The sequence below is a fragment of the Vitis vinifera genome, chromosome 1, assembly GCF_030704535.1.
Source record: "Vitis vinifera cultivar Pinot Noir 40024 chromosome 1, ASM3070453v1".
Lineage (NCBI taxonomy): Eukaryota > Viridiplantae > Streptophyta > Magnoliopsida > Vitales > Vitaceae > Vitis > Vitis vinifera.
In genome coordinates, this window is record NC_081805.1 from 24735699 (window position 1) to 24751764 (window position 16066).

Genomic DNA, 16066 nt, shown 5'->3' on the forward strand with positions numbered 1-16066 from the left:
AAACTGTTTTTGAGAATTGTTACCAAACATGTCCTAAATAACTTTTATTTAAGAAAAAAAAAAAGACTCCATAACCCGTATAAATTTTATTATTATTAAAAAAATCCTAATTAAACTAAAATATTCATAAATAAAATTATTGAAATAAACCTTATTTACAAATCTATGCATTATTCATCCTTCAAAAAAAGATCAATATAAAAAAGATACAAACAAAAATTTTAAATAGTTGAAAATAATAGAATATTTTGGTCAACCAATGTGAAAAATATTGTTATAAGAGAAAAAAAAACATTTCTTGTCTAGGTAGTTATTAATTTTAAAATAATTTAGTAAGACTAAAATTCATTAAATGGATGAAAATAATAGAAAAAAGAAAAAAAGAAAAAAAATCTTAATAATAATAATAATAATAATAATAATAATAATAATAATAATAATAAAAAGAACGTTCCTTGCCTAGACGCTTATTAATTTTCAAATAGTTTAGTTAGAATACAATTTATTAAATGCATAAAAATAATAAAAGACTAAAGAAAAATTAAAAAAAGAAAAAAGAAAAATATCATAACCAAGAAATTCTTTAATGAATATTGTCTGATCTTATTTATCTTTTAAACTAATCTTACATAAAAGAAAAGAGATTGATTCTGATAGATGTTAGTTCATGCACTGGTTCCATTTTAGTAGCACATGTATTTTTTTTAATCAAACTTTAGTTTAAAACTTTAGAATTTATGTTGAATCTGTTTTTTCTCTGTCGAGTACGTAGTGCCGATTCATGGTAATTCATTTTCACGTGATGTGCACGTGGGAAAAAAGGGCAAAGGACGAAAAGACTATCCATGGCGGCTTTTGAGTCTTTTGACCGTTGAAAACTGCAATTCCTCCTCATAACCTGGTAACTTCTCTCCTTCTTCCTTTCCCTTCACAAACCTGCAGAACACGCAGTCCATGACAAACCCAACAATCTCTTCTCTTATTCTCGATGAGCTTCCTAGTAGAGTCTTCATTGATCTTCACCCTCAAAGACACCATACCTAACAACTCTACTCCTTTAACGCGTCCCCACAAAACTATATATACACACAAAGTGTTATCACATCTTATCATCTTATTATCAAGTGCTATCCAATTCTACATTTGCGGTACTAACATTCTTGTGTTGCCTGTCAATGATTAATTGCAACGTATATGAACGCATATTCAAGCGTTTTGATGAAGATGGTGATGGGAAACTCTCTCCTTCGGAGCTTCGACGCTGCGTGGGGACGATAGGGGAGGAACTACTGACGGAGGAGGCTCAGGAGGTGGTGGAGTCGATGGATTCGGACGGGGATGGGTTGCTGGGATTGGAGGAATTTGTGGGGTGGATGGAGAGAGAGGATGAAGAGAGAAAGATGGAGGAGTTGAGAGAGGCCTTTGGGATGTACGAGATGGATGGGAGTGGGTGTATCACTCCCAAGAGCTTGAAGAGGATGCTGAGCAGATTGGGGGAGTCACGAAGTGTGGAGGAGTGCAGTGTTATGATCAGGCAATTTGATGTAAATGGGGATGGGGTTCTGGGCTTTGATGAGTTCAAGCTCATGATGCTGTGATGCTTCTTAAGAAAAAGTGAATGTGCTATTCTTTTTAGGTAGAAAAAGATTGATTTGTAAACCAAGATTCTTTCTACATAAAACAGAGGAATCTATTCATTCATTCATTCATTTATTTATATTTGCGAAGTTAATGAGTCTAAAGAGCCAACATCCCACAATGATAAGCAACAATATTATCTTTTCCTTATGCTGATAGTGATGTTAAAAACTGGCTGAGACAGGAACTAATCATCAAACGGATCAACATACGATAAAGTACCCAACTTGACTTGCTGGTTTCTCCATGAGACACAAAATTGATCATCCTCCTCAGGAGGAGCAGGAAAACCTACTTTTAAGTACAATCAATCCAATCTTCACTCCGTTTTATAATTTATTTTAAGATTTTTTCAATATATCATCAGGTTTGATTCCTATCAACCGGCTTAAAACTTTTCTACATGCCTTTCTACATATCGTGTTCTATGGGGTTTATGCTTAGTCAAACTCCGCATTTTTCTAACTAGGCATTGGGTCTCATATATACCATCCCGGGACGTGTAGGTACGTCTAGGACTAATCATGACCCAGGAGCCAATTAGGTGGCTTGAAACTAACAAGCACAGGGCCCTTCTATGTATATATCTCGAGATGTAGAGCTATACATCCATGAGATTATGGAATGGAAAGGTTGACATGATTGTGGCTCATGTGGATGACTTAAAAAGAGGAAGGAAACAGCGAGAGAACTCAAAAAACATCACCATGCGTCACTCAGCCGTCAAGAATTCCTCTGTGTGCCACTCAAGCATGGTGGGTGCTGGAAAAAATAGAATAATAAAACTGAAGTTAGCCATTCACAGTAACATGTTTAACAATAGTATCAAATAGCATTAAGAGGTTGCACTTGTACAAGGATTATGACAACTCTTATCTTGAGGATTTAACTTAGCTCAGACTCATTCAATCCTGTTGGTCAACAATCTTGAAATAATAAGTGATTTCGCCTGATTGCTTTCCCATTTGTTTCGTTTTCTTACTTATTGCTCACTTACTTTAGAGTTACACTTCATCAATTTGTCATGAAGATTAAGGTTATATTTGGTCTTGAAAAGCGCTCATTAAGGGAAGGAAAAAAATTGCAAAAAAAAGTAATTATTTTCTCATATTTGGTTTACCATGGAAAAAAAAAAATAATTTCAAATTTATATACATTCAAATTATTTAATCTTTATCTAAAAGTAAAAAATAAGTTTCCCTTTGATACATTTTTATTTAAAAAATAGATAGTAGTAACAAATTTTGTAAACACACTTATATGAAAATAATTATAAAATAGGCACTCTCTAAAAATAATTTAAATTTAATGTACTAACAGATCAAAGATAGTATCTAATATGATTAAAATAATACTTATATCATTAAAAGGTAGTATCTGATTAAAGGTAATACCTTAATTTGATCAAAAAACGCATAAAATATTAAGTATTTTAAGATAGTTGCTTGAAATTTGTATTTTATAAACTTAAGTTCCAGTTTTGTGCCAAGTAGATCATCTTTCATGTTTTAGAAGGAAAAATGTTATTATTTGTGCAAATAGTTATGGCTATTATTGAGACCCTTCTAATCAAATAACCTTAAAAAATTCTATATAAAAAGTAGAACCTTCTGTTAAAAAATATAAATTTATCTTTTATTGTTATACTTTAAACAATTTTAAAATTTCTATATAAAAAATAAAACATTTTGTAAAAAAAAACTATAAATTTGTTTTATATTTTTACACCTTAAGCAATTTTAAAATTTGAATTAGTAATTTTCTTTTTGATATCTCAACTTTTTAAATAATTTTAAAATTATTAAATTTTAAGTGGGTAAAAATTCGTATATTTTATATAAAAGTTCTACTATTTTCTAATCTTAAAAATAAATAGGAATGTATCCAAAGTTTCAATATTACACTATCTTAAACGAGTTTAAAAAAACATGTGAAAAAATTTACTTTCAAACAATTTTTTATTTATTTATTTTTCCTCTTTATTTTCTATCGGTGCATATTTTCTTCACATTTTCTCAGGAAAGAAACATGGCCTAGGATGCTGCTGATACCAAAAATCATATTTGACTGTGCCTGCCAATGATGCTAGCTTGCTTGATTATGAAGCTACAGGAATGAATGTAATTATAGAAATTTTGAATCATGTCTCTGAGATATAAACATATTCCAAATTCAGAAGACAGAATATTTTCCACAATTTCCCCGTCATTTCCACTCCATATCCTGTACATGGAATAAGAAAAGAGGAAAGCAATATGAACTATCGTCTTTTTGACCGTTATAGACTAATGCGTTTCCATCTCAAAACCTGGCAACTTCTGACTTTCTTCCTCCAAAAACCCTGTCAAGCACTTATCACACCAAACACGTCATTCTTCTCATACTCAAGAGCTCCAGTCCATTTACGCGTCCCCACAAAACCTATATATGTACCATCACTCACAAATTGTTGTTCACATGTTCTCATCTTATTGCAAAGTGTTATTAATCCCATTCCCACTGTCCTTCTGATTCTTGTGTCACGCAGCTATGATTAACTGCAACGTATATGAACGCATATTCAAGCGTTTCGATGAAGATGGTGATGGCAAACTCTCTCCTTCGGAGCTTCGACGCTGCGTGGGGACGATAGGGGAGGAGCTGCTCATGGAGGAGGCGCAGGAGGTGGTGGAGTCGATGGACTCGGACGGAGATGGGTTGCTGGGATTGGAGGAATTTGTGGGGTGGATGGAGAGAGAGGGTGAAGAAAGAAAGATGGAGGAGCTGAGAGAGGCTTTTGGGATGTACGAGATGGAAGGGAGTGGGTGTATTACTGCAAAGAGCTTGAAGAGGATGCTGAGCAGATTGGGGGAGTCGAGAAGTGTGGAAGAGTGCTGTGTTATGATCAGGCAGTTTGATGTAAATTGCGATGGGGTTCTTAGCTTTGATGAATTCAAGCTCATGATGCTATGATGCTTATAATTCTTGAGTCTGAAAGTGAAGATGATATTCTTTATAAGTTGAACAAGAGTAACTTGTAAACCAAGATTCTTTCTATAAATAGAATATGATACCCATTTATTTATTTTTCAAAGTTAACGAGTCTGTATGCTTGCTAGGGAGGCTCTCTATGAAGGGTGAATATTGGAGAAGCTTGCCCCATTCTGGATTTTCTTATTTGAAGGAACATATGAATAGTTTGGGCTCTCTTTTCTTATGAACCAACATGCAATAATGATAGTAAACAATATTATATCTGTGATGATAAAAGTTGGGGTGGAGAAAGAAACCGATCATCAAATAATCAAATGTAAAGGACCCAACTTGACCCCTGGTCTCCCAATATGAGAAACCAGATCCCGCCCCCAGGAGGAGCTGGAAATCCCACTTTTTAACATGATATCCGGTTGGTTTCCAATGCCTTCACTCCATTCCAATTTTCAGTCAATTTTGTAATTTATTGTTTAATTACATTAACTTATGACCATTAATCCATGCCAATATTTCTATGCCTAATAGCCTTCACATCATCTTCCTTTAATATGTATGTATAGGAGCTTCGGTTGTCACAACACTAATATCTTAAAGAAATAATTGGTATAAATAGATGAAATATTCGTCATATTTATAAATTTATCACTTTCCATGTTTTTATTTAAAAAATAATTTATTTTTTACATAAATATTTTTAACTATTTCAAGTATGTATAATATATTTTATAAGAAAATAATAATGTATTTTTGTCAAAATGAGATAAAAAAAGATGAAAAGTTAATTAGGTTCCAAAATTGGGTTTTTAATAACTTTTTTAATCCAATAGCCCTATCTTAAAATTGGAGACCCGCTAACCTTTTATAACCATATTGAGAAGTTGGGACATGACTTATAACGTAAACTTTCTCTAGAAGTTGTGCACAAACTTATTTGCGGAAGTTAAATTATTTAATGTAGGTTATTACACCTCTAACCTTTTATAACTGTCTCTAGAAGGTGAGAAATGACTTGTATTCTAAAGTATTTCTAGATGTTGACAATGAAATTATATAGTAAAGTTTTCTCATGTCATTACATGATGACTTGCATAATAAACTTTCTTTAGAATAACTTGTATGGTAAAGTTTCCTATTATCATTCTGTGTCTGCTTCCAACATTTTCTTCCTATTGATTCCTAATTAAGTTTTTTGCAATCTCTTAAGTTAGGGTGACTTCATCAATACTTTGAGTTAGGCTAACTTGTAAGATGTTTTTCTAAAATTGATAATAACATTTGGGTTGTATTTTTAAATCATAAAATAATTTTTCTTTTTCTTTTTATTTTTTTTTTTAAATTTTAAATTGTTTTAAAATGAGAAGGGTTTTATCATAACTTGTATTATAAATTATCATAAGAGAATTTGAAAATTATGATTTTGAAACAATTATTAATGATTATGGATTGAACAAAATTTTCTAACTCTCTGAACATATTGTTGAGAGGAAAATAAACTTTATAAGAAATAATAAGAAACATATTAAATGAAAATAATCTATTAAAATATTTTTAGTTCAAAGTGGTTAACATGAAATATTATCTTTTAAACTGCTACTAGTTAAGGGGAAAGCTCAAGTCAAGATTTGATGAGAGTGAAAGTTTGTAATTCATTGTTCATAATATCAAATCAAAGGCATTATTTCTTAGAATTTGATGCTAGTTCATTTCCATGTATGGATGAAAATATCGATAAATACAAATATATTTTTATGGATATATTGGAAATATCCGTAAAATGTTAGTGGATATTTTGATAAAAATATCAATAGGACAAAAATTATTAAAAATTCGTAGAAATGTATAGAGAAAAACTTCAAAAAACAATAAAAGAAGAAAGAATACATCGTATTAACGTTATTTTATAAATATGATTGACATAAGTATAATAAAATATAATATTTTTCATTTAAAATAAAAAACTTAAATTCTTTTAATATATTTATATTAATTTATTTTAAAAATTAAAACTAATATTATTAAAACATGTTTTATTACCTTTAATGATAATAATTTTTAAAAATAGGATTAAGGAGATAAATATGAAAAATAATAAAATAAAAGGATGATATAAATTTAAAATGAAAGATAAATTGAAAAAGAAATTAAAAAAAAACAGGGATAAATTAAAAAAAATGGGATTTTTGAAAAAATCGTCAATAAATCAGTGATTTTTTTGCCCTCTCGCGACCCACGTGCTCGTGCTGTCAGGTGCATTTTCGCCGAAATATCGGTGAAATTTCCCGATTTTTCAAAGACAAAAAGACTATGAATGGCGGCTTTTGAATCTTTTGACCGTTGAAAACTGCAATTCCACCTCAAAACCTGGCAACTTCTCTCCTTCTTCCTTTCCTTCCTTCACCAAAACCTGAAAAACACGCACTCCATGACAAACCCAACACTCTCTTGTCTTTATTCTCCCAGAGCCTCCTAGTAGAGTCTTCATTGATCTTCTTCACCCTCAAAGCCACCATACCAAACAGCTCTAGTCCTTTCACGCGTCCCCACAAAACTACTTATACACACAAAGTGCTAGCACATCTTCACATCTTCTCATCTTCTCGTCTTATTATCAAGTGTTACCCAATTCCACATTTGCAGTACTAACATTCTTGTGTTGCCCGGCCATGATTAATTGCAATGTGTATGAACTCATTTTCAAGCGTTTTGATGAAGATGGTGATGGGAAACTCTCTCCTTGGGAGCTTCAACGCTGCGTGGGGTCGATAGGGGAGGAGCTGCTAATGGAGGAGGCCCGAGAAGTGGTGGAGTCAATGGACTCAGACGGAGATGGGTTGGTGGGGTTGGAGGAATTTGTGGGGTGGATGGAGAGAGAGGACGAAGAGAGAAAGATGAAGGAGTTGAGAGAGGCCTTTGGGATGTACGAGATGGATGGGAGTGGGTGTATTACTCCCAAAAGCTTGAAGAGGATGCTGAGCAGACTGGGGGAGTCAAGAAGTGTGGAGGAGTGCGGTGTTATGCTAAGGCAATTTGATGTAAATGGGGATGGGGTTCTTAGCTTTGATGAGTTCAAGCTCATGATGCTGTGATGCTTCATAAGTAAAAGTGAATGCGTTAAGTCTTTTTAGGTAGAAAAAGATTGATTTGTAAACCAAGATTCTTTCTATAAAAATAGAGGAATATATTCATTCATTTATTTATTTATTTTTGCAAAGTTAGTGAGTCTAACGAGCCAACATCCCACAATGATAATCAACAATATTATCCTTTCCTTATGATAACAGTGATGTTAAAAACTGGCCGAGACAGGAACCATTCATCAAACGGATCAACGTACGACACAGGACCCAACTTGACTTGCTGGTCTCTCCATGAGACACAAAATTGATCAGCCTCCTCAGGAGGAGCAGGGAAACCCACTTTTAACATATCATCAGGTTTGGATTCCTAGTAACTGGCTTAAGACTTTTCTATATGCCTTTACATACACCACATCCACATGAGTTGCTCTCCATAAGTGCCACACAACATCTTACGCACCCTCTACCCTAGTAAACATGGGCTTGTCCTATTCACCCTCCTACGCACAGGCAACATTGTCTTCGTGGTCTATACGGTTCGTGTTCTATAAGGTTTTATGTGTAGTCAAACTCCGCACATTTCTAACTGGGCCTTTGGTCTCATAAATCATACCACTGAAAAGGATACAATAATTTTTAAAAATATTTAGTAAAGTATGACACTTTTAAAATTATTTCTAAAACTATTTTAATTCTTCAATAAAATGAAAATGTAAAAAGAATTAATCGATTAAAATATATAATTAAAAACTTATATATGTTCAAATTATTAACTATTTATATAAATGTAAAAAAAGAAACGTCCCTTGGATACATTTTTAATTTGAAAAATAGATAGTAGTAATATATTCAGTTTTTTCTTTTTTTAATAAAAGGGTCTAAATGATTATCATATTTGTGGAAATAACTTGATATTTTCAGAACTTGAAAAATAACCCATCTTGAACAAAAATACCTCTTTTACTTTTGTTTCTATCATAGCACGATTTTTCTTTTTATTTTCATCTCATTTTTTTCCCTTTTTGATTATGTATTTTTTCTTCATTTATTCTTCTATGATGAAGAAAGTTGACTTATGACTATTCTTTTCTCTATTCTTCATTAATGGCCTTGGAAAGAAATTTAAAGACGCCAACAACTTATTTTATTTTTCATATTTCCTTAATATTTTTTGCCTTTTTATTTTAAAAATTATTATAGTAAGCAAATCTTCTTATATATCCACCAATTAAGAATATCTTCCAACACTATAATCTAACATAAATGATCTTTTTTAATCCAATATGAAATGCACCCTCCCTCAATTGATTCAGAAAGAAAACATATAGAAACAATATTTAGAAAAAAGAAAAAGAAAAAACGAGAATGTAAATCTTATCAAAGTGGAGCTTAGATTTGACTATATAAAAATGAAATTACTCAAATTATAGTGGATTTGTGTTTAGGGTTAGAGTTCTAAGACAAAGTAAGACGTTAATTGGTGATTATGAGGAGACAAAGAAGTGTTAAATGATGAATGCAAAGTTTCAAAACAAAGTGATGTTTGTGGGGAGTAGATGAAGAACAAATGGCAGATTTGAGAGAGAGACAGAGCAATAACTTTTGTTCTCTCCACCTCTAATCTTTGTTCTTAAATTTCAAGGGTTTGAATCTTATTTATTTGAGGGTATTTTTGTGTAAGGTGGACATCTTTCATGGTTCAGAAGAAGGTTAGTTTTGTGTGACGATTTTTTTTTTATTTTTCCTCGCGTGCATATTTTCTTCACATTTTCTCAGGAAAGAAACATGGCCTAGGATGTTGCTGATACCAAAATCATATTTGACTGTGCCTGCCAATGAGGCTAGCATGCTTGATTATGAAGCTACTGAGAAGTAGTATCTCATTGCGATTCTTGCCGGAAACTCCCAATCCCAATAGGCTAAAAAGAAATTTTCTATTAATATTAATGATGAACTGTAGGTCATTAATTATCATTATTTTCCTACATTGATTTTTTTTTATTGGATTTTTGTTTTTTCTAATGGTCTCCAACGGGCTGGGCCGGACCCTTAATATATCTAAGGCCCGTGGGCCCTCAAGCTGGGCGGGCTTAGCGGGCCGGACTTGCAGGCCTGGCGGGCGGGCCGGGGTAAAAATTAAAATAATTTTTAATTTTGAAGGGAAGGGGTCCCCTTCCCTTATAGAACCATAAGGGAGCTAGCCACCAATTGAACTGATCCTCTTTTGTGTAACCATTTTGCATTAATTATATATATATTAGAAATGTTGTATGATTTTTGAAAAAAAATAAAAGTGAGTTGGCTATTCAACGGTTACATGACTATTGAATATGCCACTCATAATTCAATTTCAAATATATGACCGTTGAACGGTCTTGAAATTAAAAAAAAAAAAAAATTAAATCCTAATATTTAAATCCCTATAAATATTAAATATCCTCAATTTTTTTTCTATTCTCTCAACTCTTAAGCTCTCTCCCATTCTACAATATTTCTGATTATTGCATTTTGTCTAAAATTATTCAATATTATTGGCGGTGAAAAACAAGCATTGGTGGTTTAAAGAGTTCAAATTTGAAAGAATTTCTGCTTTAGTTTTCCAATTTAGTAACATACTTCACTTTTTCTTTTATTTATTTGTTACATTTTAATTTTACATTTATTATTTTTAGCATAATATTTTATCAATAATTATAATTATGGCAAGTGGTTCTTGTTCTTCATCTAATGCATGTGATAACAAAAAATTTACTTCAAATATATGGAATTTTTTTGATAGAATAAAAATAAATTTAGAAAATAATAAAAAAGAAATAAAAGCAAAATATAAAATTTGTAACAAACTTTTTAGTGGTGGCTCAAATACAGGTACAAGTCATTTAAAAAGATATCATGAAAGTTGTAAAACTAAAAGTAATGTAGATATTAAAAATTATATGCAATTAGGTAAAGATGAAAGTGGAAATTTAAAAACATTTTCTTATGATGAATTTTATTGTCGTGAAGAAATGATTAGTTATATAATAAGAGCAGAACAACCTTTCAATTTCACTAGTTCGCCATCACCGCCAAGAGATAATGATTAAAATATTTTACTAAATGTATGTCATATTTTTATTTTTATTTTTATGGTTGAAAAGTTCAAATGATTGACAAATAAGTAGGTGTCAACCTAGTTGAGATGTATTTATTTTGTAGTAATGTAAACTTTTCCCACATTTTCAAACGTAATGTATACATTCAATGAAAAAATAGTTAATAATGAATATTTTTATTAATGTAACATTTTCTATTTCTTGAATATATATTTTTAATATATATATATATTTTAAAGTTGCGGGCCTACGGGCCGGGCCTAATTTGGGGCCCATGGCCTGGCCCATCCAGAAATGGGCTCGAGCCGGGCCGGGCCGCGGGTCGCGGGCTTTTTGGAGACCCTTAGTTTTTTCAAGATGGATATTACCTGATTTGAGTAGATATAATTTTGTATACAGAAAGGAATGTAATAATAGAAATTTTGAATAACGTCTCTGAGATATAATTCGTAATTTATTCCACACTCAAACATATTCCAAATTCAGAAGAAAGAATATTTTCCACACTTTCCCCCTGTCATTTCCGCTTCATGTCCTGTACAAAGAGTAAGAAAAGAGGAGCCAAAAAAAAAGGCAAAATGAACTACAGTATTTTTGACCGTGATGGATTAATTTAATGCATTTCCATCTCAGAACCTCGCAACTTCTGACTTTCTTCCTCCATAAACCTGTCAAGCACTCCATCACACCAAACACGCCATTCTTCTCATACTCAAGAGCTCCAGCCCATTTACGCGTCCCCACATGGCCTGCATATATACTCACTCACAAATTGTTGTTCAGATGTTCTCATCTTATTGCAAAGTGCTATTAATCCCATTCCCACTGTCCTTCTGATTCTTGTGTCACGCAGCTATGATTAACTGCAACGTATATGAACGCATATTCAAGCGTTTTGATGAAGATGGTGATGGGAAACTCTCTCCTTCGGAGCTTCGACGCTGCGTGGGGACGATAGGGGAGGAGCTGCTCATGGAGTAGGCGCAGGAGGTGGTGGAGTCGATGGACTCGGACGGAGATGGGTTGCTGGGATTGGAGGAATTTGTGGGGTGGATGGAGAGGGAGGGTGAAGAGAGAAAGATGGAGGAGCTGAGAGAGGCTTTTGGGATGTACGAGATGGAAGGGAGTGGGTGTATTACTGCAAAGAGCTTGAAGAGGATGCTGAGCAGATTGGGGGAGTCGAGAAGTGTGGAAGAGTGCTGTGTTATGATCAGGCAGTTTGATGTAAATTGCGATGGGGTTCTTAGCTTTGATGAATTCAAGCTCATGATGCTATGATGCTTACAATTCCTGAGTCTGAAAGTGAAGATGATATTCTTTATAAGTTGAACAAAAGAGTCTTTCTATAAATAGATATGATACCCATTTATTTATTTTTGCGAAGTTAACGAGTCTGTATGCTTGCTAGGGAGGCTCTCTATGAAGGGTGATTGGAGAAGCTTGCCCCATTCTGGATTTTCTTATTTGAAGGAACATATGAATAGTTTAGGCTCTCTTTTCTTATGAGGCAACATGCAATAATGATAGTAAACAATATTATATTTGTAATGATAAAAGTTGGGGTGGAGAATGAAACCGATCATCAAATAATCAAATGTAAAGGACCCAACTTGACTCCCTGGTCTCCCCCAATATGAGAAATCAAATCCCGCCCCCAGGAGGAGCTGGAAATCCCACTTTTAACATGATATCCGGTTGGTTTCCAATGCCTTCACTCCATTCCAATTTTCGGTCAATTTTATAATTTATTGTTGAAGTACTTTAATCAATGTTTTCAGAACCGGACCGGTGATCAAACCGAAAAAGTTATCAGTTCACGGTTATCAAATTAAATCATATTAATATTTTTAATTTTATTAAATGAAATATATAAAATATTTAAATGTGAATATATTAAAAATGAAAATTTAAACTAATTTTATAATTTTTAAAAATATTATATTATTTTTTTAATATTACAAAAAAATTTAAAATCCAATATATATTATTTTGTTTGGCATATTTGATAACGAAAATTGTGTAGTTGAGTGGTGTTCTAGGATGACTATAGAATCTGGGGTCATGGTTCAAATCTTCTTGGGTGAGACTTGCTATTTTTTTTTTCATTGATTAGGTTGGTTAGCAATCCCACATCGATTGTAAGAGAAATGATGATGCAAAGGATGCCTATAAAAGCTATGAGGGCCAATGCTTTACCTCATCTGGTGGGCTCAAGACTTAGCCCATAATATGGTTGAGTGGGGTATGGGCTTTGTCATTATGAGACAAGGCCTAGGGGCTTTTGCTGAAGCTTTTTATACAAGGATCCTTTAAAATGGTGGTCCAATTGGAACTGTTTGGTTTGATTAGAACTGTTCGGTTCCATTGGGTCATTGGTTCGACCGTTGGTTTAGGCTGTTTGTGATCGGTGCAATTCTTAAATGGTCCAATAGAGCAAATCGGATTGGAATTGCAAACGGTTGGATCGGTCAGTCCAGTCCGATTTTTAAAATATTGATTTTAACCCTTTCATCAATAGCCTTTCACATCATCTTCTTTAATATGTTTGCATCAAAGCTTCCGTCACAACACTAATATTTAAAAATTAAAGATCAGCTAATCTTTTATAACCATATTAAGAAATTGAGACATGACTTATACCGTATACTTTCTCTAGAAGTCAAGCCCAAACTTATTTACTAAAATTAAATTATTTAATGTACGTTATTACACCTCTAACCTTTTATAACCATCTCTAGAAGTTGAGAAATGATTTGTATTCTAAAGTGTTTCTAGATGTAGACAATGAAATTCTATAATAAAGTTTTCTCATGTCATTACATGATGACTTGCTAATAAACTTTCTTTAGAAGTTGAGCAATAACTTATAGTAAAGTTTTTTATTATTATTCTATGTGCCTTCTTCCAACATTTTATATTAGAAGGATAAATATAAAAAAAATTAAAGTTAAAGGATAGTAATTGTTTAAAATATGATTAATTAGAAAAATATGAAAAATAATTAAAAATAAAAGGATGATATAAATTTAAAATAGAAGATAAATTAAAAAATGAGGATAAAGAAAAAAAAAGGCAAAATTTTCCATATTTTGTCTATTGTCAAATTTTTTTGACGATTTTTATGGCATCGTTTCGGCGACCTCGGATGTCCTATGTTTCCTCGAAATATCTGTGAAATTTCCCAATTTTTCAAACCATGTTTCCAATGGACGTGTGCACGTAGAGGAAAAGGGCAAAGGACAAAAAGACTATGAATGGCGGCTTTTGAATCTTTTGACCGTTGAAGACTGCAATTCCACCTTAAAACTGGCAACTTCTCTCCTTCTTCCTTTCCTTAACAAAACCTGCAAAACACGCACTCCATGACAAACCCAACACTCTCTTCTCTTTATTCTCCCAGAGCTTCCTAGTAGAGTCTTCCCAGCAGCTCAAGTCCTTTCACGCGTCCCCACAAAACTATATGTACACACAAAGTGCTATCACATCTTCTCATCTTCTCATCTTATTATCAAGTGTTATCCAATTCCACATTTGCGGTACTAACATTCTTGTGTGGCCCGGTCATGATTAATTGCAATGTGTATGAACGTCTTGTCAAGCGTTTTGATGAAGATGGTGATGGGAAACTCTCTCCTTGGGAGCTTCAACGCTGCGTGGGGTCGATAGGGGAGGAGCTGCTAATGGAGGAGGCCCGAGAAGTGGTGGAGTCAATTGACTAAGACGGAGATGGGTTGGTGGGGTTGGAGGAATTTGTGGGGTGGATGGAGGGAGAGGATGAAGGAGTTTAGAGAGGCCATTGGGATGTACGAGATGGATGGGGGTGGGTGTATTACTCCAAAGAGCTTGAAGAGGATGCTGAGCAGATTGGGGGAGTCAAGAAGTGTGGAGGAGTTTTGATGTAAACGGGGATGGGGTTCTTAGCTTTGATGAGTTCAAGCTCATGATGCTCTGATGCTTCCAGAGTTGAACAAGAGTAACTTGTAAACCAAGATTCTTTCTGTATAAAATAGAGGAATATATTCATTTATTTTTTGCAAAGTTAGTGAGTCTAATGCGCCAACATTGCCATAATGATAATCAACAACATTATCTTTTCCTTATGAATGGCATTAATTTTAAAAGGGACAATTGTGTTTTGGGCCGGCCAAAAAATTAAGGTTTGGTCCATGTAATTAAAGTTTGGTCCATATAACTTATATAATTGATGGAAAGGATATAAGATATCAAAAAACCAAAATACTCGTTGACATTTTACATAAATTTTATTGGTCTTTATTGCACTGTTCATGCAACCATAATAATTCTATTTTAATCATTTGGATTTTTCATTGTTTTAAAAAAAAATTATAAATAATTGAAAATCAACATTATTTTCTATTTTAAATTATAAATAAAAAAAATTACTTTCAAAAACTATTTTAAAAAATACTTTCTAAAAAAATGGTAATATGATTTATATTTTTTAAATTTTCTTTTTGAAAAAACATTTAATTAAAAAATGAAAACTATTTTTAAAAATAAAAATTGAAAACCTTGTTTAATACTATTTTTTATATGAAAATAATAATAAATTTTAAATTTCATTCATTGATTCTCCATTAAATTTTATATGAAATTTTTTTATCCTTATTTATAATATGCTATACGAATCTTTGGTCAATTTTTGGGTCCAACTTGACCAAAACATAATTCTCCTTTGGCCAATTTTTGGGTCCAACTTGACCAAAACACAATTCTCCCATTTTAAAAACTAGCTGAGAGAGGAACTAATCATCAAACGGATCAACGTACGATGAAGGACCCAACTTGACTTTTAATATATTATAAGGTTTGGATTCCTATTAACCGGCTTATAACTTTTCTACATGCCTTTACGTATCGTGTTCTATGGGGTTTATGTCTAGTCAAATATATATTTCTAGAAAAGCATGGGTCTCATACCATCCCGGGACCTGTGGGTACGTCTGGTGCTAATCATGACCGAGGAGCCAATTAGCTAGGTGGCCTGAAACCAACTCAGAAGTAGAGGATCCTTCTATCTATACATCACATGTGGAGCTATATATCCACGAGATTATGGAACGGAAAGGTTGATCATATGATTATTCTAGAATCCATCAGAATATTACAAATGATGCAATATATCATAGAAAACGAAGGAAAATCTTGTAAGATACAAACATAAATGATTTTTTTTAACCCAACATCAAGTGCATCCTCTCTCAATTGATCCAAAAAGAAAACATATAGGAACGAAAAAAAAGAAGCGAGAATGTAAATCTT

At 32.8% G+C, this 16066-nt stretch overlaps 3 protein-coding genes and 2 pseudogenes across 3 annotated transcripts; all 5 read left to right on the forward strand.

Moving 5' to 3' along the window:
* The first annotated feature begins 1016 nt into the window (after positions 1–1016).
* On the forward strand, positions 1017–1742 carry LOC100266653 (probable calcium-binding protein CML31). The gene has a single exon (XM_002264883.4). It carries the CDS (start codon positions 1176–1178, stop codon positions 1596–1598), a length of 423 nt encoding a protein of 140 aa, XP_002264919.1. The 5' UTR covers positions 1017–1175; the 3' UTR covers positions 1599–1742.
* A 2336-nt stretch (positions 1743–4078) lies between these two features.
* On the forward strand, positions 4079–4711 carry LOC100266664 (probable calcium-binding protein CML31). The gene has a single exon (XM_002264141.4). The coding sequence runs from the start codon at positions 4168–4170 to the stop codon at positions 4588–4590; it is 423 nt and encodes a 140-aa protein (XP_002264177.1). The 5' UTR covers positions 4079–4167; the 3' UTR covers positions 4591–4711.
* Positions 4712–7082: 2371 nt separating this feature from the next.
* Positions 7083–7800, forward strand: LOC100244321 (probable calcium-binding protein CML31). Its single transcript, XM_002264841.4, has one exon. It carries the CDS (start codon positions 7275–7277, stop codon positions 7695–7697), a length of 423 nt encoding a protein of 140 aa, XP_002264877.1. The 5' UTR covers positions 7083–7274; the 3' UTR covers positions 7698–7800.
* Positions 7801–11554: 3754 nt separating this feature from the next.
* LOC100244331 (probable calcium-binding protein CML31) lies at positions 11555–12286 on the forward strand (annotated as a pseudogene).
* Positions 12287–13881: 1595 nt separating this feature from the next.
* LOC100249476 (probable calcium-binding protein CML31) lies at positions 13882–14821 on the forward strand (annotated as a pseudogene).
* Positions 14822–16066: the final 1245 nt, after the last annotated feature.

Excerpts from the sequence above, each read along its gene's own strand:
- LOC100266653 (XM_002264883.4), top strand. The coding sequence starts at position 1,176 with ATGATTAATTGCAACGTATATGAACGCATATTCAAGCGTTTTGATGAA.
- LOC100244321 (XM_002264841.4), top strand. The coding sequence starts at position 7,275 with ATGATTAATTGCAATGTGTATGAACTCATTTTCAAGCGTTTTGATGAA.
- LOC100266664 (XM_002264141.4), top strand. The coding sequence starts at position 4,168 with ATGATTAACTGCAACGTATATGAACGCATATTCAAGCGTTTCGATGAA.